A 26,906-nucleotide genomic window follows, 5' to 3' on the forward strand; every position below is an offset into this window, starting at 1 on the left:
TATTTGAAAATATGTTCAAAATAAATAAAGAGAGGACATACCCCGACATACTTACATTCATACTGTATCGCAGTACTTGCACGCTCTGCTTGCACAAGTAATAATACAAAAAAGCTAAAAATAATAATAAATAAAGCATCCATCCATCCATCTTCAACCGCTTATCCGTAGTCGGGTCGTGGGGGCAAAAGCTCCACCAGAGAGCTCCAGACATTCCTCTCCAGAGCAACATTAGTAATTTCCTCCTGGGAGACCCCGAGGCATTCCAAGGCCAGTGAGTCGATGTAATCCCTCCAACTGCGCCTTGGTCTGCAGTGGGACGTGCATTGAGGACCTCCCTAGGGAGATGCTCGAGAGGCATCCTAACAGGCTCGGACAGACCCAGGCAGCCAGGGACACACAAAGCTCCGTAATGAAGTGGTTGCACCACGTACAAATCTATACATTGAAACTACACACTATAGGACGTCAGGTCGAAACATTTATCTGGCATCTGTCTACAACATAACATGCCATCTAAATAGTCTTTTGCATAAGCCTGCAAGGTCGTCAAGGCTAGGGCAAGCAACACGCAACTTTACAGCAAAACAAGTCACTTATAATAAGCAGACATGGCAACACTGGCGGGGGAGGCTGGCTGGCTTTTGTTTTGGGCCTGATCAATGTGACACACCCAGGTGACTCTCTCTCTCTCTCTCAACTCGTGAGGTGTGTGTGTCCTCTGACAGCCAGCCAGGCGGTACCCCCCCCCACCCCCCCCCCCCCGGGCCCCCATGCACTTGATCGTCCCGCTCGTACCTCTAGCCAACTGCCGAATGCGTCCAGCAAGGCCACCTGTGATTGCAGTGTCATTGAAACCTTCTGCTCTGCAGCCCGACTCTCAGCGCTGTCTGTCCTCCACCAGCCCCTGGCTGCTGCTGTTGCTGCTGCCACTAAAAATAGGCTGCTTCGCGTCCCGCGTTTAAATTTGCATGAAGTCGCATTAGATAGTTTGGGATTATATCGTGGCCGCGAGACAGAGACAGTTAAGAACAGTTTGCAACCAGATTTAAATTATGTTTGGGAGACAGGAAACACTTTCCTGGGGTTTTTATGTGAGTAATGACTTGCTGAAAATAGCTGATCTACAAGCCCATAACGCTTGTAGATCTGCTATTTTCAGCATGTGACTAATTGTAAAATGACTTATACTGGATCTCTCGTCCACTAGTCCCTTCCTTACATTTTAGTCTAGTTTTTATTTGTTGACGAAATTGTCAGTATATTTAGTCTTAGTTTTAGTCACCATGCTTAGTTTTCATTTAGTTTCCATTTAGTTTTCGTCAGTGAAAAAAGGTAGTCGACGAAAAAATTTCGTCTTAGTTTTAGTCGACGAAAACAACACTGCACCTCCCCAACAATTTCGCCAACATGGTTTGTTTATTTTTGAACCGCAATTCTTATATGAGACGATTTAAGATGACCCCATGTTATTCTCCATAGAGAGAAACGGCAACTGGCACGGGAATTAGTCACGCATCATGGACACTGGGCTCACTTACTTCCTGGACTACATGTTGTCTCAGTAAAACAGCCCTCCCCCTATCCACAAGGAGGAGCAGTGCACCAAAGCATTATGGGAATTGTAGTCCAGGAAGTAAGTGAGCCCAGTGTCCATGACATCATGGACACTTTTAAATACTAAAATATCTAAAAACACATATTGCCCATATAAAAACCCCAGGAAAGTGTTTCTTGTCTCCCAAATATCATTAAAATAAGATCTGGTTGCAAAAGGGGTGAAGTGTCCCTTTAAGGCCTATGTCCGGGAAAATATGAAATTGAGTGCTTTTAGGCTGCTTCCTTTGTTGAAAGTATAGTCAAATGATTCAATACACAAAATATACATTAACCTCTTCCTCTACCATCTTAATTGGCCATTTTCAATTTGCTGATCTACAAGCTCACAACGTGTGACAACAATGAGATGCGTTGGGAGCTTGTAGATCAGCTATTTTCAAAAGACTTCTATACATTTTTGAAAACTTGTGAAATGGGACATGCATAACGAGTACTTTTACATGTTGGCACTAAGTATAATTTGACGGCAATACATTTGTACTTTTACTCAAGTAAACTTGGAATATTAAACTTTTAACAGAGAATTTTCTAATCATTCATGGTATTGATGCATTTACTTAATGAAGGAGGACAGATTCCCATAGCATTGTGTACACACAGCTTGTCTGGGTCTTCCTCTGTCTGCTCTCTGCTATGTGTTTGTCTGTGGGCCCAAACAACTCACACTGTTCCCATTATCATTTGTGTCGTCTGTCTCTGTGTGTGAGAAAGGCATGATTATTTTGGTTTTCTCTTGAGAAACCTGTTGAATGTCTACAACGTGTCCCTCGGACTCAGTTGCCTCGTCTGCAGGCCCTTCTCTCTCTCCTCTTGGTGTGCACGCGCACTCGCACACACACACACACACACACACACACACACACACACACACACACACACCCTGCTTTCACATACATACAATGCTGGTCCTGAATAGACATTTTTGTGCAAGCTTGTAAATGACAAATAAAAGTTGCGCACGCGCACACACACACACACACACACACACGCACACACACACACAGCACACAACAGACAGACAGACAGACAGACAGACAGACAGACAGACAGACAGACAGACAGACAGACAGACAGACAGACGGAAAGGCAACTCATGTGCACACTCCTCTGACATGGCACTTGCTGCCCGTTGAGCTGCCCACAATTCCCCTCAACTAATCGCAGAACCTTCAAATCCTCCCATCAATTCATAGGAAGCCCGTGGGATTCCCCGGAGCCAATGAGATGCCGGCGAGGCAGATGGACATGAGAGAGCCCCAATCAGATCCCACGCTCGGATCAAAGTAGGAGTTTATTCTGCTGCATGTGTCCGTTTTCATACGTTTGACTCCTCTCGCCACCCTTTGGCCCTTTTTGTCACTTGAAGCCCCAGCACTCCCCTGAACTGCTCCAGTACATAATATTTACAGAGCTTTGTTTAAGTCCTAAACCTTGAAGGTTTTCCTTAAATGTGTGCCAGTGCATGCTTTGGACTGGAGCATGGCATGATGGAGAAAACCTTTATATATTCTACAACCATTATACCCTTTCCTCAAAACCTTGGAACTAGTAGATGTTTGTTTCTTAACAGGGGTGTTCGACCCCTTTTGTCTTTTCCTCTTTGTAATGTAACCCAACTCCTTTCTTGCCTTTTAGAGTAGGTGTGTGTGTGTGTGTGTGTGTGTGTGTGTGTGTGTGTGTGTGTGTGTGTGTCACTATTTGGCATGCTTCTACTGTAACCACTTAATAAAGCCTTGGAGTGGCCTGTTGTTGAATGAGCTCGCTCTGTAGCATCTTGATATCAGATATTAGATAGATAGAGCCGAGTAGCAGTGGTGGAAAGTACATGGAAAGTACTGTACTTAAGTACATTTTTGAGGTATTTGTACTTTACTTGAGTATTTCCAATTTCCAATACTTTTACTCCACTACATCTCAGAGCCAAATATTGTACTTTTGCATGCATTACCCACTTCAGCCCTATATACATTTTTACCTTTTGAAAATAGACGATCAACAAGCTCACAATGCGACACATTGTGAGCTTGTAGACCTGCTATTTTCATTGTGAGCTTGTAGACCTGATAACTTCATAGGATTTGAAAACTTGAAATGAGACATTCATTCTGCATAAAGAGTACTTTACTTTCTACTTTTGGTACTTTAAGTACTTTTACTCAAGTACATTTAGAATTCTGGACTTTTACTATTTCTACATTGCAGTATTGATACTTTTAGTATAAAAATGTAGTACTTTTTCCACCACTGCCGGGTAGAACATTTGCATGAACTTAACACAGCCTCTATAGGTTATCTTACACTTTTACAGACCTAACTCTGTTTTCTAACGGGTCTGTCACTTTTCTTAACGCGTAGAAAGGAAATACAGTAACTGAAGCTATGACCAAAAACGTTTTTCAAAGTAGTACGGGTACTGCTGAACTCCCAAGTGGTGTGGACTGCAGACACGCAAAGAAAATACATCCAAGGCACTCTGACGTCATTTACACATCCTACTGCACCTGGGTCGCGTTTTCCCCCCCCCATTCTGAATCCCCATAGCCTTTTCTTATATCGCGTCAAATAAGAACTGTATTCCAAAAGATCCCGGTGGTTTCACTCCTATGGTAACGAATAATCAACTGACGGCGAACGACCGCTAATGTTACTGCCGCCGAATTAGTAACATGTTCGCCAGAAACAGGCTTTATCAAAATATGAGTGACTGACTATCGTAAATGATACAGAGCCACCTCCCCGACAATATCACAGAGACAGTCTGTTTATTTTTGGAACACATTTCTTATATGAGACGATTCTAAGATGACCCAATTACTTAGGGGCGGCGGTGACTCAGGGGTACAGTGGCCGGATGGTAACCACAAGGTTGCCATTTCAAACCCGGGCTACCCAAGAGTTAGTGTCGAAGTGTCCTTGAGCAAGACACTGGACCCCTAATTGCTCCTGATGTGCTGGTCGGTGCCTTGCATGGTTTCCGCCGCCATCGGTGTGTGAATGGGTGAATGTAATGCACAATCTATGTGAAAGCGCCTTGGGTAAAGGCTTTGTGACTCTTTTGAAAAACTTTTTTGTTCATAATGTTTTCCTGTGTCCCCATAGAGCCATTGATCGCTGCATTTCTCTTCTTAAACAGTATAGAAGCTAGTTTCGATTTTCTAAATAACACCACCGAGTGTGAGACTCTTCTCACACAAAGACACATGCAGTCACCCTAAGCACCCCAAGTATCTCTTATTATATGCCCACCCTCACTCCCTCAGTCTCTCTGTGGTAAGTATGACAACACGTACACCATATCAACAGACAAACGGTACTATCCTCACAGGACACGCTTGGCATTCGTGAATGAAAATCAACACACCGCTTTCCAGAGAGGTAATAAAAAAACCAGAGGCTATCACTCACTCAACCCAGTCCTGGCTGCTGCAATGGCCCTGGGAGAGAGAGAGAGAGAGAGAGAGAGAGAGAGTGTGTGTGTGTGTGTGTGTGTGTGTGTGTGTGTGTGTGTGTGTGTGTGTGTGTGTGTGTGTGTGTGTGTGTGTGTGTGTGTGTGTGTGTGTGTGTGTGTGTGTGTGTGTGTGTGTGTGTGTGTGTGTGTGTGTGTGTGTGTGTGTGTGTGTGTGTGTGTGTGTGTGTGTGACTGTGTGTGTGTGTGTGAATATGTCGGGCATGTGATGCGTGCATTATGTCAGTTTCTTGGATGTTATAGGTATTTGCTCTGCAGGTGGGATACCACCGCATTTTAGACATGTGCACACACACACACACACACACAGCTGGGACTGCTCTGATGCTGGATGTGGCCCAGCATTTTAGCAGATGGCCTGGGTGCTACGCTATCAGTCACCATAGTAACATGCTCTCTTTTTCCTCTTTCTCTCTTGTCTTTCTGCCCCCCTCTCTCTCTGTCTTTAGTGCTAAGAGAAGGAAAATGGCAGACAAGATTCTTCCACAACGGGTGAGACGCCGATTTGTTACATTTCTGTTTTCTGTTCCGTTTCTTGTATCTATGTTTTTGTTTTATTTTTTTCCCCTTTTGGTGGTGTTGTGATCTGTTGCATGTCGTGCAGAAAATCGGTATCTGTTTTTGATCTCCTGGGGTCGGTCGGTCGGTCGGTGGGAAAGCGCAGAAGGCCAGATGATTTATTTTGCTGTTTACAAAATGAGAGAGGAGTAAGGATGCCCCGACTAAATAGATGGTTTCGGTTTGTGTGGGGTTTTTTTTTTGTTGTTTTCTTTTCTTCTTTCTTGCATCTCGCTCTGTTGTTTGGGAAAAGGGGATGGTGATGTATTCAGGGGAATGGGGCAGTCAGCGGAGCTTTGTTTAGCCAAAAAAAAGCCCCAAAAAAGCTCAGATCACCACCAGGGAGCAATCACCATCTTTGCGAACCACGGAGCCCTTTGAGTGTCTGCCTGTCTGGTATGTTTCGGGTCTTATCCCCCTAACACGACCCAGACGAGGAGGAGATAGCGTCAAGGCAGGCAGGCGGGCAGGCAAGGGCTGCCGAGGCACCACTATACTCTATATTATGACTCAGGGACAAGGGAATGTCTGCCCGGCACCTCAGCACTGATGAAAGACTGCAGAGATGAAGATAGAGGTTTTAGAATGTCATGGCTGTATCAATGAGGGGAGACGCTGAGTCAGAGAGACCAAGCGGTTGAATGGCACAACATAGGCGAGAGTGGGAAAGAGATAGATGGAGAGAGGGGGATAGAGAGAAAGAGAGAGAGAGAGATCTCAAAAGGTGCATTGAAAGCAAAGAGCAGACACAGAGGTAGCGTGGGTTGAGAGAGGATCTGCTTTGTGAGTGTGTGCCCACTGCCCAGTTTGGTAAGAACTAAGCAGGGCTCTGATACTTTGAGGATGACAATGTCGGTATGGAAATGTCTGCTGGACCCAAGCTTGCTTACATCATCCCCCCCTTTTTGTTTTAATTTGCCACCAGTTTATATATTATATTGTTACGCTTCCATTTCTATTGAGCGGGTGTCTTTCAAGGCTCTATGCTTGTGTCTTTTCTGTTCTCTGTCATTGTGGGGATAGCCTTCACTGAAAATAGCCGATCGCCAAGCTTACAACGTTGTTGTGCTTGTCGACCTGCTACTGTCCTGCGAAAGCTTTCCCCGCAATATGGATGCTGATGTTAAAGTGCTTAAGAGTGTAAACAATTTGAATCATAGGCCGATTTACTGTGAACTCTGTGTTAATTTAGCCCATTAAGACCTGAGGCCGATTCTACGAATGCCTTCTAAACCAATTCATTCTAAAACTCCACCAGAGCCCCATCTGAAAGTGTTTCGTGCCATTTCTTCGAATGAAAATGAATGGAAACCAATATGTGAATGGAAACATTCTACATATATATATATCATTTGACCGGAAACCGTTAATATTTATTTATTTTGTCGTGCGTCACACCAAAGAAAGAATTCTCCATCTCTCATCCATTAGCTTTTATCTCATTCCAACACTCAATGTGTCAGAATGAAAGGCCTCAACTAAGTGTTCATGATAAAGGAGCCGGTGCTCTTATCAGTCGGGTACTCAAATATAAACTATTTAAACCTTTCATTCATACAAGCATGTAAAGTAAACACTTCACAATGGCAGCCTGCCTCCACTAGTCCTCTCACAAAGATGCTTCAGTGTCAAGGACCTGTACACAGAACACCTTGAAATGCCTACTTTTTTACATTCTTTATTAAATCATACTCAAAACTCAAAGCCTGTGCACTATAGCATTGGTCCCCCATGGTCTGGGGACCCAGCAGTGGTTTCGGTAATACGTTTGACCCCAAATAAATTGCAATAGTTATCGTTCAGGTTTTTGTATGATCCTTACGCTCATCCAAATAACACAATAGAAATTGTGAATTTAATAATTAGTGGATCATGGTAATTTAGGGGTTGAAAGTTGGGGTCCCATTAACAACCTATAAGGCTTAAAAATATCATTATGCTTTAAGTAGCATGTGACGTGTCAAACTAGGGGATTTTCATGATTCTGAATCCATTGCAATTCTTAGTTTTGCACGAAAAACACTCCTTGGGCTAAAAACGGCCGTCATCACAAATGTGATGAGGTCATCACAAATGTGATGAGGTCATCACAAATGTGATGAGGTCATCACATTTGGCCAAGTGGGTATGGTAATTTACAATTTAGGCATTTAGCAGACGCTCTTAATCCAGAGCAATTTACATTAAGCAAGAACAAAAAAGCATGGGAATACATCACATATGTAAAAAGCATTTATCATGAAATATGCGTAAGCTAAGAACGTAACAGTGGAATATCTAGATAATGAAACTATACATGCTATACATATGACTACATACAATGCAATTATAGTGCTGTGTCTACATAACATGCTATAAGTCTGTATCAAATGCTATCTAAGTCTACAGAAGTGCTATCTAAGGGGGTAGGGTAAGTGCTATGGGCCAGAATGGGTTCAGAATCATGAAAACCCCCTAGTTTGACACGTCACATGATACATAAAGCAAATGGTACCCCAACCCATGAATTTACCATGATCCACTAAATATTTCATCCACAATTTTGAATACGTTATTTGGATGACCCTAAGGATCATTGAACCTTGAACGATTACTATTGCAATTTATTTCTGGTCCCGTCCCTTTTTAGCTTAGATTGACTGGCGTTTAATATGTATATTATATTTTCAGATATAAATACCATGAGTAGCACTAGCCTACCTTGCTTACAAACACAAGCAGATGGAGCCACATCTTCTTTGATCCCAGACAGTAACCAGTAGCCGGTGTTCATCTATTATATATTTCAATATCCTCGAGGCAAGACGCTGAACCTCTACATGCACCAGGGGTACGAACGGCAAATGGCTGCCTGACCTAGCTGACTGCTCCCTCTAATCAAGTGCATACATATTGTATGTGAGTCAGTACAACAGGAGCATCTGCAAAGAAAAACATAATCTCCCACTAGTCACTGTGTGTTTTGCACTACTAGACTGATTCTTAAAGGTTAGGTAGGGTAAGTGATTTTCTTTGACGACATTTATCAGCTTCATTTTCATAGTGTTCAAGTTCCAATATTGTCTTTGCGGCATCATTTCCAATTTCACTTGTTTAATCTGCATCCTGTCTGAGTTCTCTACCCTGTTTGGATCAAATCGGTATTCCCAACGTGAAAATGCATTTACCGTTTAATAAAGAGCTGGAGAGAGAAATGGAGAATCCTGTTACTGAACAAACACTTTAGTCCATAGCAATGATTACTATCAGAATACCGAGCTATTTAACACTTATTTAACCAAAGAAAATCACTTATCCTTGCTTTAAATCAGTGGTTTTCAACCAGTGGTCCTCGAAGGAGTTTTAGGTGGCCCAGCTAAATGATGGAGATTTGGTAACCACATGGAGATGCTTATCTAACTCTTGAGAGTGTAAAATGATTTGGTTTCATTTTACGCTCTCAAAAGTTAAATTATTGTTAAACTGCAAAACTGCTAAATCTGCATTACTTAATTTACGAAGAAGTCTACACAATTAGAGAATGTAGAAAATGTTTCATTTTGATCTGTTATCTCTCCTATGGCACCAAATCAATACAGCATGGAATTGTGGACAGAATCTCATCCAATGATAACAAAATATTCAACGTTTTGGGTCTGAGAGGCTAAATCTCATCAAATTGTGGTCCGTGGCTCAAATGCAGAATGGATGGTTGAAAACACGGTCAAGCACGAGGCAGAGGAATGGGAGGCATTAGGGTAGAGTAGAGTGGATGGTCTGGTCTTGAACCAGCGTGGACTCACCGATGCAGTGGGGTGAAATCGTTCCTTGACCCGAACATTGTGCATAGTATATATATATATATACCACCCCCGCTCTGCGTCGGGCTTTATTTGATATTACCAGAGAAGAAGGGAGTTGTAATATTCATGTGATGAGGAAGAAAGAGACACTAGGAGAATCTCTGCTGCTCCTTCTGAACTCGATCATGAACTCTCTGTATATTGATTGTCCGCGGTGCTATGATCTGAATAAAGATGTGGGCCAACCTGCATTTTTTTTTGTGACTAATATCGATGAGAGAAGATGAAGGAAATAAAAAGGACAAATTATTATTTATTTTTAAGAAAGAAATAGCGCCAACGTTTTCTTACATATTTCGGAAGAAGTTTAGTGAAAAACGTATCAGGGCCTACCCCTTCTTTGTGTATCTTAATCTTCAGATAAATAATAACAACAGTATGCGAAGGTTGGCAAGGAATATCACTTCAATGTTCTGTATGGGGAATTTAGGTTGCTGCCTTCAGGAAGGAGATACGACGTTCCAATATGCAATAAGGTTAGACTGAAATAGTCATTTGTCCATCAGTCTACTTTCAGGCTTAGTTTAGAGTCTGAGCTGTGGAAATGGCTCTTGTCGTGATGTTGTATGTATGCACATTTATTGTCTCCACCAGGCCGAAGGCATGTGGGGAGAGTATGTTTTGCACTCCGTCCGTCCGCGTGTCCGTCCGTCCGTGTGTGTGTGTGTCCGTCCGTCCGTCCGTGAACAGCTAATCTCGGCCACCGTTAACCCGGTCGATGCCATATTTTGCACACACACTCCCTGGATGCCAACCATGAACCTCTGCCCCAAACTTTCCAGAACGGCCTGTTATAGCGCCACCAGGAGGCCGCTTTGTGCAAAACAAGTTTTTGCACAGTACACCTACAGATTTTGTCCAAACATCACGCAAATTGGTACACAGTCTCTCTAGAGCCATTCAACGAAACGGGTCTTTCACATTTATCAGACTCCATCCTGATTGGTTAAGATTGGCTTCCAACGTTCACAGGAGTGCTCAGTTTCAAACAAAATGCTGCAAATCATGAACACATCGCGTGATTTCCGTGAAATTGTGCACCCACATTCCCACTAGGCCGAGGACGAAATGCCACATGAACAATTTCAACTCAGCCTCAAGGTGGCGCTATAACTGGCCGAAAAGTGTTTTTACCTCTAACTGCACGGATCTGTGGATAACCTGGTGGAGACCTGTGCCCGGAAGGGCACTTTTTCTAGTTTTGTTTTGTTTTGTTTGTTGTGTCAAATGTCTGTATCATGGCTGATGAGTTGCAGTGATAATAAAGTAATATGGTCTTCTTGTCTCCCATCCTCCTCTCAGATCCGTGAGCTGGTCCCAGAGTCGCAGGCCTACATGGACCTACTGGCCTTCGAACGCAAACTGGACCAGACCATCATGCGCAAACGTGTGGACATCCAGGAAGCTCTGAAAAGACCAATGAAGGTATCCCGACTCACATGTTGTCTAGATGATCTAATAGACCTTTTAATTTACATGTACATATGAAAGAAATGTGCTATATGTGCTATTCTAATTTGCTCAGTATTTAAATAATGCTAAATAAAGTTATTGGCATACTGTACTGTAGCAAACTGGTGATGTTGGGCGGTCAACCAGTCAACCATCTATGTGCCTTTATTGTAACTATAGATTTGAATAATTGATGGAGTTTGGAAGTAGCTCATAAAAGGTCTGGTGGATTTTTATTAAACAAAAACTTTACAGATGGAAAGAGGATAATTCAAGCTTTTCCTACAGCTGCAATGTTGGTGATTATGACGGTGTTTAATATAATTAGAGAGGACTTTTCTGTTTGGATGAATGGGCTCTCTATGGGAAGTGTCACCTAGGTATCACCTTGCTGGCAAGATGGCTGCGGTCTGAATATAGAGAATAACAGGCCATTCTGGAATATTCTGAGGTTTTCAGAGGTTCATTGTTGGCATCGACCGGGTTAACGGTGCCGGAGATTAGCTGGACGGAGTGCAAAACATACTCTCTCCCCGTGCCTTCGGCCTCATCATTATACATACTGTTAATTGTTAAGGACACGGAGCACTAGTGCGTGAAATCACAGATTTGGGCCTACCAAGACGGTTCAGTCATGAGATTGTATTTTTATTGTGCTTTACTCCATGCTCGTGTCAGCAGCAGAAACGAAAGCTGAGGCTGTACATCTCCAACACCTTCAACCCCGCCAAACCCGACGCAGACGACTCGGACGGCAGCATTGCATCGTGGGAACTGCGCGTAGAGGGGAAGTTGCTCGATGACGTGAGTTGATGTCTTACATGACATAACACGACTGCAGTGCACACACCACATACTGTATACAGTACATTTGTGTTGCTTTTTTTGGCGCCTTTTGTGAAATAACTAAAAGTTAACTTAAGTTAAACAATTTCTTTCTGTAAGTGAAGACAATGTGCGGGACTCTCCTTTTTTGCTCTTCTAAATCATTTTATACATATTAATGGCACTTGAGGAGACACGGGGTGAACGGAGTGTGACTTGATAGCCCCCAGTTGTCGTACCTTTCCACTTTTTTACATTATATTAAATTATATAATAATTATTATCACCCATACTTTTGTTGTTTTGCCCGAGGTCGATTAGCCCATTAAAACTGGGAAAGAAGCTGCGTCATTTAAGATTTTAACTATATCGACGTACGTTTTTCAGACTGTTCAGACGGTGGGTTACTGAGGCCAACAATGAATGCCAGGCCATGCATTTCTCATAGCCTAATTAATTAATTAATTTACCAAGACAAAGAGAAAATGACATTTGATTGACACTTTAATCTAATCAATATATAGTTAAGTTAGATTAACATTAATGTCATGGATCAACTGTCACGGTGAACAAAATGGTGATCCTGACTCCTGACGCAGAACGCAGCAGGTGCTAATGGCTGCACGGCGGTTGTGCGGTTGTGCGTGCGTGCCGCGTGCGTGCGTGGCTGACTGACGGTATGACAGAATTCCTATAGTCCTATAGTCTAGTCTTCTTATAGCGGTATAGGGGTGCCATTGGTCATTATAGTCATTGGTTAGACATGGGTTAAGGTTAGGTTTAGGTGTGCTGCCCCATGGGAGGTTAAGGTGAGGGTTTGAGATAGGTTGTAGTTGTGGGACTAATGACTGGTCTAACCAATGACTAGTCTAAACCAAGTACTGTCTACTCTAAGGTTTATGTTTTTCTCTTTTCTATTTATTTTTTCTTTCTTCGGACTGCACATACTATGAGTAGTATGAATCTATAAACCTATGGTACGCATAGTATGTGAACTGCTGAAGGCCGCTTGCAAACTCTGTTTTATTCGTCACATTGACCACCGTATGAACAGCATTGAATAACATTTCCTCAGCTGTGAGTGCCACCACACTATCCACAGCATCGATTTTATATTATTATGTAATATGTCTTTGTTTGACATGCCATGCCTTGCTGCTGAAGGACTGTGGCGCTTCTGCTTGCATTGATCGGTTACCCTCCTCTCTGTACTTTTATTACTCCCCGCACTTGAGGCAAGTTTAGTTTAGTTTAGTTTAGTTTAGTTTAGTTTAGTTTAGTTTTTTTGGTCATGATTTAACATTACCCCCCAGTTACGTCACATCCATTAGTAAAATTGCCTCCTGAAAAGTATGAGGTCATAATCCCTCCACTCGTTATAAGAAATGTTCCGCTGTTTGATGTCAGGGAGCTTCTCTGGGTTGAGTTTGGCCTCCAGTCCTGTGTGGTTGGTACTAGTAGCGGTGTAGACTAGAGAGTCCAACGCATGGCTCTGGTGGTGAGACCACTTCAGAGAGGAGGAAAACTACTGCTGCTGCAACTGAATGAAACGTAATGACTGACGTCTGTCCAGTGACGTTGTTTACACCAAGGGTTCCAAAACTTTCAGGCCGCAACCCCCGTCCCCCCATCCCAAAATAATCATATTTGAACTGGGGACCGCCCATTCTGACAAGCAATTGGAATTGTTCCATAGATAAACATTGTGAAAATATCCGATCTACAAGCTCACAACGACTTAAGCTTGTTCCCAATATTTGCCTCTTTCTTACGTAATATTTGACAATTTGGTATTAAAAATGTCTTTAAAGTCATTAAAGTGTGTGTAACTTTAGAAATGTGCAGATACCCATACACTTATACTGTATGTTGGTTTGTTTACTGTTGAGTGAGAAAACAATGATGTTGCACATTATGCTAATGAATCACCCCAGAGGGTCCCGATCCACAGGTTGAGAATCACTGGTTTATACAGTGCAGCACAGACAGGGATAAAAGGCTGGTATAAGACTGACTTCAAATGCTCCCGATGTGTAGCCCCAAAGGCCAAAGCTATATCCCGCCAGGCCAGCCCACGCCACGGTGGTTGGAGGCGTTTAGGTTTCGACAGACCACAAATATTTCTCCTGGCGCTCTAAGGCACTGGTTCTCAAAGTGCGGTCCGGGGACCATTTTAACCACTTTAACCATGTTATTATTTGGCAATTCAAAAATGGCAGGCATGCTATGAGCTTGTCGATTTGCTAAAAACAAATCGTGAAAATCATACCAGGAAGTTATACGGGAACGCCTATACTGAGTCGCAAAAACTACTTTCTGGCCTTCGACATTAATCTCACTTTGCCACTTGATTTGCCGCTCACTTTATGCATGCGCATAACCGTTATAATATTTTTTAAGCGGACATTTTTTAACTCAAATCTTTGCTTCTGGAGGTCCCTAGCACGGACGCTGGTACAGTAGCCCCAAAGCCGTCCTCCCGCCAGGCGGCCCGCGGTGGTTGGAGGCGTATAGGTTTCAACAGAAACCACAAATATTTCTGGTGGAGCTCTTAAGGAAGTGGACCCTGAGAATGTCTTGTCTTTTTGCTGGGTCTCTGAGCTCATTGATCCCCTGGGGTTTCTTAATGAGAGTGGTGGGAAATGTACTCACTTGTTTTACTGAAGTAAAAGTATCAATGCTGCAATGTAGAAAAATACTCTGTTACAAGGAAAAGTACAGAATTCAAAATGTACTTGAGTAAAAGTACAAAAAAGGAAAAGAAATTGTACCAAAAGTAGAAATGACTCATTATGCAGAATGTCCCATTTCAGAAGTTCGAAATGTATAAAAGATATTTTTTAAATAGCCGATCTACAAGCTCACAATATGTTTGCAACGCTTGTGAGCTTGTAGATCTGCTATTTTCAAATGGCCGAGATATATATAGTCATTCGGTGACAGTCTTTAATTTCTTATTTTTTTTATATTTTCTTTCTATAAGTTAGACTTTAAATCTTCTCTTCTGTGGGTCCCTGGCTCAAAACCTTTTCAGATGAGGTCTGCGGACAAATAGATTTACTTGACACAAACAGGTTTGAGAACTATTGCTATGTACACACATGTGTGTAGTCATACGCTTAACTGAAAAATATACTCTCTCTCCCTGTCCTCTCCACAGCCTGGAAAACAAAAGAGGAAGTTCTCTTCGTTCTTCAAGAGCCTGGTGATAGAGCTGGACAAAGACCTGTACGGTCCTGACAACCACCTGGTAGAGGTACCATTACACACCCACGCTGTCTTTCTCTCCTTGTACACAGAAAGACACTTAGTTAGTAGTGCTAGTTAGTAGTATGTCAGGCGGAAACCCCTTATCTCCATATTCCAACTGTGTTTTTTCGTAAATTAACGCCCTACCACTTGATCATACTACAGTGTCACACAAAACTACAAAAGCAACTTGTGTGCATGACTTGAATTTGATCCATTGACTTTTCTGATGGTACCATAGTGATGGGATATTAATCGGCAAACACATCGGTATCGGCCGAATCTAGTTATTTTTAGATGAATGGGCATTGGTTTGATTAGTCAATCAGACCGATTAATTAATCGGTCCGATTAATCGGTCTGTCTTTACAAATAAACAAGCCCAAAGTAACAGATCTACAAGCTCACAATATTAAATATAAAGGTATTTAAGTAAAATCTGGCTTCTCTAAGCCTGCAGTACAGATACCCTGTTACATGTATTTTTCAGAATGGACAAAATTATTATAATCTTTTAATACAGAATGAGATCATATCGACATCGGTAATATCGGTTATCGGCCATAACATCAATTAATTATATCGGATATCGATATCGGCAAAAATGTCTCATGGGCACATCCCTACTCTCATACACTGTGGGCCCCTGTTTATCTCAGTGCTAAACCCCTTATCCCTTTTTTGCCTTTTTTACTACTTTGAAAAAACTTTTTTAAATAGCTCAAAAAGCCGATCTACAAGCTCACAACGTGTTGATGTAGATCGGCTAGTTGAACAATTTTAATGTTTTTCAAAAGAGTAAAGCTTGTTGATCTGCTACTTTTGATGCTTTTGGAATTTTAATCCTGAAAATTAACAGTTGTGAGACATATGAGGTTTCCACCTGACAGAGACCTTGCTTGCCTCTCTGACTGTTTTCCATCCATTGAGCTGCAAATTAAACAAAACATCACAATAATGATCTTATAATAATCGAACAATACATAAAACAGACAGAGAAAAAAAACAGAAGAGAGAGAAAACAAACAAAAAAAAAACATGAAAAACAAAACAAGACAAAAACAAACAACCAAACACAAAAGAGAACACAAGGAAAAGTAAAACAGAAAGATACACAGGAGAAGACAGATTTGATCACACAGAATCCAGAGTCGCACATGAGAAGAATGTTATATATATATGATTATTATATAGTTATTATATTACTTTGTCATAATAATATGATTTAGTAAAAGTACTAGGTTTATAATGTTCTATACTTATCTATAATTTTAGATTTATACATTATTTTAAATGTATTAGTTGAGCCGCACTTTTTCAATTCATTGTCTAAGCCGTTCCATAGTTTCACACCTCTTACGCTTATACATCTCGCCTTTTTGTTGGTTCTTGCCTTAGTCCCCCTGAATATGCCGAATCCCCTGAGATTGTACCTGCTCTCTCGAGCCTCGAACAACTCCTGGACACAGGGCGGAAGCAGTCTGTTATGTGCTTTATACATTATAACTGCTGTTGAGAGGTCTACCAGATCAGAGAAAAGTCTTTGTGTGATGGGATGTTTTTGTTTTTTACAGTAGAAAAATAGCAGCTCTACAAGTTGTAGATCGGCTATTTTCAGCAAAGAGGTTTGGCGTGGAGGGGAAAAAAGAGCTGATCAAGTACGGAACCAACGGTCAGGTGTACTAGTAAAATGCTGAGGGTTTAATACGTGATTGAATGTCTGAAAATACACATGAACATGAATCCAACACAACACTGATAGTTTATGAGAAAGTTTAATGACTGTAATCTGCATGTAGTGTGGGACCTTGCTTCATCTCTCTCTCAGCGAGGGAGTCCTTGGCCTTGAAAAAAAGAAAACCTTGATGAACCCTGATCTTTACTTTTATATCTGATGGCTCTTTTACTAATTTCCTTGGACGGGATTTTATTCCAGGTCAAAGCTAACGTTAATTAATAATCAGTGGGGTTTATTATGTGCTGCATGAATGGGCCTGACACGGCGTTGCAACGCATGCCAATGAAGTGATACCACAGTTGTGACTGGCCGAGTGCCAGCAACAGCATCTCACCATAACACCATATGAACACATTCACCTTGTTTACCTGACCTATATAACCTAGCTAGCAATCACCAGTGGTGGAAAAAGTACTCAAATGTTTTACTTAACCCATTTACGCCTGACATCGAAATTTACAAAAATGTCTTCTAAATCATGACAGTTTTCTGAAAAACTTTATGTTCCTGTATCAGTGGTGCTGAAAATATGTTGTTCCAGGGACTCCCCCCCCCCCCCCCCCCAGAAGCAAAGATTTGAGTTAAAAACGTTCACTCTGAAAGAATATATATTCAAAGATTTGCACCACATTTTCATGATTAAAAAAAAATAGCAGACCTACACGTTCATAGCGCGAAATGTATATAGGGCTGAATTGGGTAATGTATGTTTTGTAATAAATTATCAAAATCTACAAAGTAACTAGTAACTAAAAGTAGTGGAGTAAAAGTACAATATATTTGGATCTGATATGTAGTGGAGTAGAAGTACAAGTATTGGAAATAATCAAGTAAAGTACAAATACCTCACTTTCCACCACTGGCGAGCACCACCAGCTGTAGTTTTAATATGTGTAGCGCCATTGCCGTTGATTAATGCCAATTGAAGCCTAATTTTGATACTAACGCTTAACGCCATTGTCGTTGATTAATGGCAATTGCGCCTTTATAGTGCATTCGATCGATGGTAAATGGTAAATGGTGCATTTATATAGCGCCTTTATCCAAGGCGCTTTACAGAGATTGTGCATTACATTCACCCATTCACACACACATTCATACACCGATGGCAGCGGAAACCATGCAAGGCACCAACTAGCACATCGGGAGCAATTAGGGGTTCAGTGTCTTGTTCAAGGACACTTCGACAGTAACTCTGGGGGAGCCCGGGTTCGAACTGGCAACCTTACGGTTACCATCCAGGCACTCTACCCCTGAGCCACCGCCTCCATCGATCGAGCCATAATGCTACTTACGTTAGCCGGTTAGCTAGCTATGTTGTTAGCGCAGCACTGGATCGTCCATCTTAGATCGTCGTCGCCATAATTATCTATTCTATCCGTTTCTGTCAATCGCCTGTGTCTCCTATTCCTTGTCCCAGATGGCATTTTGGTCAAAACAGCGTTTCTTTGACGGCACAGAGCCGGCGATGTGGAGCGTTCCAGTGCCCCGGTTTGGATTCATATTGTAAACAAGGACTATCTCGGCTCCGTTGAGCGTCCTAGGATAATCTACTTCCGGTAGACTGGAACTGTGGCTTTTCAAAATAAGAGCTCGACTGGAAAAAATGCTGGCGTGAATTAGATCCTAATTTTTCATAGTGTGATGTCACTATATTACTGTTTATTTCATTGGCCCGTTTGACTGTCAAGGGTTCAGCCTCCAGGAAGAAACCCTAAATACAAAGTTAATACACCATTGCACATAAAAATGACTCCAGGGTGTCTAATGAAGTACTGTCACCTCTTAAACACATGAAAAACTGGAAAAATAAAATAATGGTGGCACTCCATCTTTAAAAATGTTATTCATATAAAAATTCTACATGTCCCGTCGGTTTAGCAGTGTGTAGTCAAAACCTTTGCCGTTTTAGTCCATACGGGCCAAGACCCCAAATGTGGGGTGCTTTAACCATTCTCCAGTGTTCGTTGGAGAACTCTGGAGAAGGTTTCTGATTCTGATCTTGTGCTATACATCATGAACAATGCAGCTTTCTCAGCTCTGCCTTGACCTCAAGCTCTGCAATTTCATAACAACTACTGTATAAATATAACAGGTTTTCATCTGATTCATTGCTGTAAGACCAATTATGTTTCCCTTCACAATAGGTTTTTGAACCTATGACATTTTCTAGTAGAATAGTGTTGATCAGAGACGTGAGGGATGTGCAAAGTGTTGCTGGACATTGTGTGGCCTGCAGTGGGCAATTTGACCTGCTCTGATTGAACGATTTTCACTGCCATTCCTGGCAGTGCTTGACAATAGTTGAGTATTTGTATATCTGGCTGCTATGGTGCAACCGTGCTTCTTTCACTATTGGACTCATAACTACAGTATCCCTGCTTTCTGATGGTCATCGATCCCAACCATGTTTCTTCTTGTTTTATGTTTTGTGTGTGTGTGTGTGTGTGTGTGTGTGTGTGTGTGTGTGTGTGTGTGTGTGTGTGTGTGTGTGTGTGTGTGTGTGTGTGTGTGTGTGTGTGTGTGTGTGTGTGTGTGTGTGTGTGTGTGTGTGTGTGTGTGTGTGTGTGTGTGTGTGTGTGTGTGTGTGTGTGTGTCTCTCTTGTATATGTACTATGTAGTGTTAAGCTTACTTTTCTGTAATTTGATGTATGTAAGAAATGTAATTAAAAACAACCATTGGTTGTGTCCCTCTTAGTGGCACCGCACCCCCACCACCCAGGAGACGGATGGCTTCCAGGTGAAGAGGCCAGGCGATGTTAGCGTGCGCTGCACCCTGCTGCTGATGCTGGACTACCAGGTGGGGGCGCCACACACACTCTCTCACTGGCACTCACACAAACATGACCTCTCTGGCATAATAGCTCTGTTATCCCATTAAGACCTGAGGCCAAGTCTACAAATGCCTTCTAATCTAAACCACTAGTTCTCAAACCTTTTTGTTCCAAGAACCCCCCCAAAATGTATTTGGCCATGGACCCCATCTGAAAATGTTTAGTGCCAGAAGATTTTATATATATATATATAATTTTGAATCTTTTAACACAAATCTTCTCTTCTGGGCGTCCTATATATATCTATATACGTATATATTTAAAAAAAAATCGAACTCTTTCAAGATATTTTAAATATACTAGCAGATATACAGCGTCACTGTGAGCTTGTATACTGCTATTTTGAGAACCACTGTTCTAAACCACTGTTCTAAATCCTAAGAGTTTTCTGAAAAACCTATGTTGCTATACAGCTAAAATCTAAAATGACACGGATGCTTAGGTGTTGTTTTCCATGATAAACAAACACCTGTACATTGAGGCCATGAGATCAGTTCCTATAGGTTGCCGAGAGCGTCCTAAATCCTTGTAATCTGTGCTGAATCACAGCCACCCCAGTTCAAGCTGGACCCGCGTCTGGCTCGCCTGCTGGGCATCCACACCCAGACCCGATCCTGCATCATCCAGGCCCTCTGGCAGTACGTCAAGACCAACAAGCTGCAGGACTCCCACGACAAGGAGTACATCAACTGTGACAAGTACTTCCAGCAGGTATGGATCAGCGTTGATTTCGTCGTAGTCGACTGCCTTTCTTTTCCCTCCACTGATGACAAATAAATAAAAACTAAGCTATGATATGGTGACCATTTTGTCAATAAATACAAACTAGACAAAAATGTTAGGGAGGGACTAGTGGAGAAGAGATCCAGTAGAACTAAAAGACAAGCAATTTTGTACTTGGTTAGCTCACAAAAAACTGCCATCACGACGCCATCAAGGCCTGCCAAAATAGAGTTTGGTCGGGTGCAGTACTTAGTTTAGACAGTTTTTGGTTTAGACTACCGGTAGTCATTGGTTAGACCAGTCATTAGTCCTACAACTACAACCTATCTCAAACCCTCACCCTAAACCTAACCTCCCACGGGGCAGCACACCTAAACCTAACCTTAACCCATGTCTAACCAATGACTAAGTTGAGAAAACAGGCTTGAAAGGTTCACTTCTGTGGTCTCTAACATTACACCTAGCTACATGTTTAAGCATTTATTTCATATTTACATGTCGAAGACACTTATTTCAGTCATGCTCTATCGTATATGAAGAGTCAGCCTGTGCTATTAACTCATTAAAAACAATATTAAAAAAAAAAAAATCTCCTCTGGTGAAAAGCTGGAATTTGCGCGATGGCAGTTCTGTGTTGTTCAAATTGTGGCAATGCAAAGATACTCACACCTACGACGCACCGCCGATCCCACCGATATGTCTGAGTCAAAGTGTCGGGGGCTTTGTTTACGCACAATGCCTTATTACTGTACGTATTATACGTATGTTTTTAAGGCATTATATGAAATGCATAAGAAGTGTTACCAGACGCCAGTAGTGCTGACACACGCCAGTGAGAGGATATAATGAAATAAATATGATTGCCAGGGAAGTGAAGGCACTTAACCGTTTTAGTTTATTTGAGAACAGATTATAAATTGTTACACAAACAGCATGATATGAAATACATTTTTCTTTTATGGAAAACAAAAAACAAACAAAATTTACAGCAGTTCATAGGATATAAAGTGTTGTGCCCTACATTGATAACATGCCTTTTCTGTTTCTCTGCTATAGATCTTTGACTGCCCTCGGCTGAAGTTCTCTGAGATCCCTCAACGCCTCACCAACCTCCTTCTGCCCCCTGACCCCATCGTCATCAACCATATTATCAGGTAGAGTACAGTCTAGCTGCTTCTCTCTAGACCAGTGGTTCCCAACCCTTTCAGGTCCAGACCAGTGGTTCCCAACCCTTTCAGGTCCAGACCAGTGCTTTCAGGTCCAGACCAGTGGTTCCCAACCCTTTCAGGTCCAGACCAGTGGTTCCCAACCCTTTCAGGTCCAGACCAGTGCTTTCAGGTCCAGACCAGTGGTTCCCAACCCTTTCAGGTCCAGACCAGTGGGAACCATTTCAGGTCCAGACCAGTGGTTCCCAACACTTTCAGGTCCAGACCAGTGGTTCCCAACCCTTTCAGGTCCAGACCAGTGGTTCTCAACCCTTTCAGGTCCAGACCAGTGGGAACCATTTCAGGTCCAGACCAGTGGTTCCCAACCCTTTCAGGTCCAGACCAGTGGGAACCATTTCAGGTCCAGACCAGTGGTTCTCAACCCTTTCAGGTCCAGACCAGTGGGAACCATTTCAGGTCCAGACCAGTGGTTCCCAACACTTTCAGGTCCAGACCAGTGGTTCCCAACCCTTTCAGGTCCAGACCAGTGGTTCTCAACCCTTTCAGGTCCAGACCAGTGGTTCCCAACCCTTTCAGGTCCAGACCAGTGGTTCCCAACCCTTTCAGGTCCAGACCAGTGGTTCCCAACCCTTTCAGGTCCAGACCAGTGGGAACCATTTCAGGTCCAGACCAGTGGTTCCCAACCCTTTCAGGTCCAGACCAGTGGGAACCATTTCAGGTCCAGACCAGTGGTTCCCAACCCTTTCAGGTCCAGACCAGTGGGAACCATTTCAGGTCCAGACCAGTGGTTCCCAACCCTTTCAGGTCCAGACCCAAAAGAGAGATTAGACATTTGCCCGGCACCCAAACTAATGAAAATGGCAGATCTACAAGCACACGGCGCGTCGCTTCGCGCTACGTTTGCGAGCTTGTAGATCTTTCAATTTTCACTACGTCTTAGTATTGTCTTGATCACTTTCACTGTTTCAGGTACTTTTTGTAAACAAAAAATGTTCAATAACAAAAAAACATTTTTTTCATCCGACCTACAAATGGGTCACAAACCACTGTTTGGGAACCAGTGTGCTAGACTGTAGGATATTGTGATAGAAGGTTGAGTGATAGAAGTTGTTGTCTAATAATACTGCAGCAATGTATGGTACTGCCCCCCCTCCCCATATTGATTGTGAGATGCCAGCCGCCTGTAGGCATTTCATATCACTCTTATGTTGGTTGTCAATACTGTACGTCCCCGCACCAAAGTCACAGAGACATATTCTGACATGTTCAGATTTAGTAGCTGTCTCCGTGTCTGCCTAGCTCAAAAGGGCATTTTTCTCTCTAAAATCCAATATCACGCAACGTTGTTGTTGTTGTTGTTTTTTCCGCCTCAACACAATCTGTTACAGTACATGACATTTCCGCCAAATTGATACCCGGGTGGCCGGATGGCCTACTTAGAGATGAGTGTCCTGTCATGTTGCAGAAAGGTCTGAAGACAGACTGTCACTACTAAATAATAATCACTGTATATCACTGCTATAAATTCTATTTATAGCCATACATACGGTATGCAAATTTTTAGTGTATGAGTGTTTTATTGCTTTTATACAACATCAACTCTTGTTACACACCTGTCGTTAAATATTTTTTTATACTGGTTAGTGGTGTTCAATTTCACTATATGCATTGTTTTCAGCCCTTCGCAAGCCAATACAGTTCCCCATTGTTTACCGTTGCTATAGGCAACTTAATGCCAGCTGGACTGGGCCACAAACGGTGATTTTACCCGTTGGTGTATTGTGGTTATTGGCACGGCTTGAATGCTTCGCTTAGCCAGCCAATCACAATGCAGGGTTGGAACTAGATCTATAAACAATGTTTATTTGATGTGACTTCATGAATTAGCTTGGCACAAGCTTATTAAAAAAAACATCTTAAAGTTATTGATCTAAGGCAGTGGTAACCAACCTTTTCAAGCCCAAGAGCCCATTTTATTCCCAATTGTAAGCCAAGATCTACCACTAAAACGTGTTAGAAAAAACACTTGTTTTTTTGCTATTTCTGACAGGCTCAATGCATGTGCACACATCCACACAAAGACTAAAGCTTAAATAAGAATAAAAACGTATAGTAAGTTATATTATCAATGTCAAATAATATTAAAGGACCTATAACATAGAATTAAACTTTTTCCATTTCTTTTCTGTTTTTGGAGCTCCCATATGTGTTTTCTATCCCCACAAATAACCAATTTTGAACAATCAGGCTTTCATATCATATCAGGTGCTTTAATAGAAATTGCTCTCAGGAACAGCTCAACTGATTTTGGCCTCATCGTGATGTCATCAATGTCACCCTACTTTGTATAATTTCCACTTTGTTTACAATGTCCACCATTGTCGATTTTCCAAGCTGGCATGGAATGGAAACAACCTGGTTTTATCTAGCATCAGTATTATAATGACTCAAATATTAAATAATCTGCATCTGCACCCCCACCACCTCAGGACATTGTGGTACTGCAGCTAAAACTGCTTTCAAAGTCCAGAAAGAAATGACAAGGCCTGGTTATATCAGTGGTGATTGAGGCTCAAAACCATTAGAAATAACTTTGAGGGACATAGACAATATATTAAATATTAAAAGCCATTTTAGAAAGTATGTTATTTGCGCTTTAAGACAAATGTATTAGAAATAAAAAATATTAGGACAAAAATACAAATAAACTTCTTTGTTGAGTTTTTTTTTAATAAAAAAAAATGCAAAGGACATGAATTGCTTTTACAGCACAATATTTTGTTTCCCATTTCAATGAATATTCACATATTTGTAAAGTTTGAACGCCAACTTTTAACCAAACGTGGGAGAAACACTGTGCACGGCTGCACGCACAAATAAAGAGTGCACTCGCGCACGCACATGACGGATTATTATCGATCAAAACAATCCTTAGCGTCGCTTACAAAAGCATGTTACAAAATCACCGACCTGGATTGATAAATATCAGTGGTCCATCCATTGTGTGACCTGATTAACGAGCAACGGTAGGCAGCCGAGTAAGTTAACAGCTAATAGTAAATTAATAGTCTACCGTAGCTGTGTGTCAGATGTTCTGTCTGAAGTAGTCAAAGCCAAGGAGAATGTTACAATTTAATTCACAATCGAGCATCTTGCCCTGCATCGAATATCACATGATGGAACAGCAGGATAAAAACGGATAGTCTGTCTATCATCCATGCATCCATGAGCTAAGCGTCAAGCCCTGTCTAGGACCCACTTCCTTCAAAACTGTGGCTTTCTTGTTCAATAGTTAGAATCTTCAACTCTCACTGTGTCATGTTTTGACAGCGGCACTAAACATTTTGACAATTTGTCATAGTGATATTTATCCAGCCAGGTCGGTGATTACTATATCATTCATGCTGTGCAACACGCTAAGGATTGTTTTGATCGATAATAATCCGTCATGTGCGAGTGCCGAGTGCACTCTTTATTTGTGCGTGCAGCCGTGCAGTGTTAAAAGTTGGCGTTCGAACTTTACAAATAATAATATTCAACGTGTCGGGGACGCTATCATGCTGCGTTCACTCTGATGCTCTCATTGCTCTGTGTGCTGCCTGCGAGGGGAACAACAGACAGCACATGAGCACAGAGTGCTAAAAGGGGGAGGGCCGAGGGCGGTGCGGTGGAAGCAAGGGGAACAGATCTTCAAGCTGAAATGCATCGAGCCTCTATACGTTGTTAGCTTGTAGATCTGCTCTTTTTTTGCGAACGACATTCTGCTGTGTATTGCTGCCCGTCACTTCGGGATCGACTTGAAAGGTTCCCGCGAGCTACTGGTAGCTCGCGAGCCCCTGGTTGGTTACCCCTGATCTAAGGTATGACTAGGCTATTGTCCAAGAGCAGTCAGCCAAGAGGAAATATCAATGAGTTGTTCATCACAAAGAGAGCATGCGTGGCCATACATATACACACACACACACACACACACACACACACACACACACACACACACACACACACACACACACACACACATACATACATACGTATGATGGTGCATTTATACACTGAACAGAAAACAAAACATGTTTTGTCAAACCATGTGACTTCCATTGGAAATGCATTGGGGCGGCCATTAAACACAGACAAGACAAATGTTGTACGCATGTTGCAACAGTGTGAGCGAGGCCTAACACTAACCGCTGTGGTTCCGGCTTCCTGCCACAGCGTGGACCCCAACGACCAGAAGAAGACGGCCTGCTATGACATCGACGTGGAGGTGGAAGACCCTCTGAAGGGCCAGATGAGCAGCTTCCTCCTGTCCACCGCCAACCAGCAGGAGATCGCCACGCTGGACAACAAGGTGACGGGTCGCAGATTCGCCGACAATGTGGTGTGGAACCGATCTGGCTCATTCCATACTGTAATTATAATACAATGGCACGCCATTGAGGACACGGACACTGTGGGAAAGGCCACAGGTCACAACTTATTGTAGGGAGACAAATCAGAAAATTACACAGTTATCTCTTAAAGATGATGGTGCCGTGATTTTTTTCCCACCCCAAAAAAATTATCATCAGGTACTATGATTATACTAGGAGGAAGATTTCTTTCAAAAAAAGTGTACAGAAAGTGTTAAAATTATGTTTTTATGTGGCCACACCCACCAGTTCATTAACCCACCTGAACTTAAGTCTCGCCCCCAGCTGTTGTTGTATGTGGCAGGGGTTAGGGTTATGATGTCACTAAAATAGTGTTATTTCAATTGGGCCTTTTGAAGAAACCAAAAATACACAGGGAAGACATATTTGAATATTATAACCACACCTGGGGGTTTATTAGATTAATGCTGACTCCATAGACACATAGACGCAAAACAGAAAAAGTACAAAAACCACGGCACTCCATCTTTAATTAATATATCATTAGTTAAGGGCCACAGGTGGTGGGTTTGTAGATCTGCTTTCTTCATAGGCTGAGTAGGAGTCTGTCTCGTGATGCATGGCTGTGGGTTAGACTGACGGGGAAGAGCATTTAAATGGCCCCTTGCATATTGTTCCATCGTTCATATGAGTGGTTTGTCTCTTTCAGATACATGAGACCATCGAGTCCATCAACCAGCTTAAGATCCAGAGGGACTTCATGCTCAGTTTCTCCAGGGATCCTAAGGGCTACATCCAGGACTGGCTCAAATCCCAGAGCAGGGACCTAAAGGTTAGAACTACCAGATGTATCCTAGTAGACTAGACTGGCCGGATGGGAACCGTGAGGTTCCCAGTTCGATCCAGGACTGAACCCCTAATCGCTCCCTCTGCCAGCGGTGTATGAATGTGTGTGTGAATGGGTGAATGCAATGCACAATTTATGTAAAGCGCTTTGAATAAAAGCGCTCTATAAATACATTTTTACTTTTAGTCCAGTTTTAGTTGACTAAATAAGATTTGA

The 26,906-nt window shown here is 42.2% G+C and overlaps 2 protein-coding genes across 4 annotated transcripts in view; one reads left to right on the plus strand and one right to left on the minus strand.

Moving 5' to 3' along the window:
- Positions 1 to 26,906, minus strand: part of LOC310867949 (uncharacterized protein) — a 241,974-nt gene that overhangs the window by 117,725 nt on the left and 97,343 nt on the right. The window lies entirely within an intron of this gene.
- Positions 1 to 26,906, plus strand: part of smarcd3b (SWI/SNF related BAF chromatin remodeling complex subunit D3b) — a 71,813-nt gene that overhangs the window by 39,805 nt on the left and 5,102 nt on the right. For 2 of the 3 annotated variants that reach the window (XM_083778130.1, XM_083778129.1), the window contains exons 3-12: positions 2,814 to 2,903; positions 5,536 to 5,578; positions 10,789 to 10,911; positions 11,617 to 11,742; positions 14,924 to 15,019; positions 19,449 to 19,550; positions 20,134 to 20,295; positions 21,364 to 21,461; positions 25,686 to 25,821; positions 26,553 to 26,675. In XM_083778130.1, the coding sequence (XP_083634256.1) occupies positions 2,814 to 2,903; positions 5,536 to 5,578; positions 10,789 to 10,911; positions 11,617 to 11,742; positions 14,924 to 15,019; positions 19,449 to 19,550; positions 20,134 to 20,295; positions 21,364 to 21,461; positions 25,686 to 25,821; positions 26,553 to 26,675 (1,099 nt within the window). The remainder of the gene's footprint in view (positions 1 to 2,813; positions 2,904 to 5,535; positions 5,579 to 10,788; positions 10,912 to 11,616; positions 11,743 to 14,923; positions 15,020 to 19,448; positions 19,551 to 20,133; positions 20,296 to 21,363; positions 21,462 to 25,685; positions 25,822 to 26,552; positions 26,676 to 26,906) is intronic. The other variant, XM_083778131.1, reaches the window with a different exon arrangement.

This window comes from Protomyctophum parallelum, assembly GCF_964188405.1.
Source record: "Protomyctophum parallelum genome assembly, chromosome: 12".
NCBI lineage: Eukaryota > Metazoa > Chordata > Actinopteri > Myctophiformes > Myctophidae > Protomyctophum > Protomyctophum parallelum.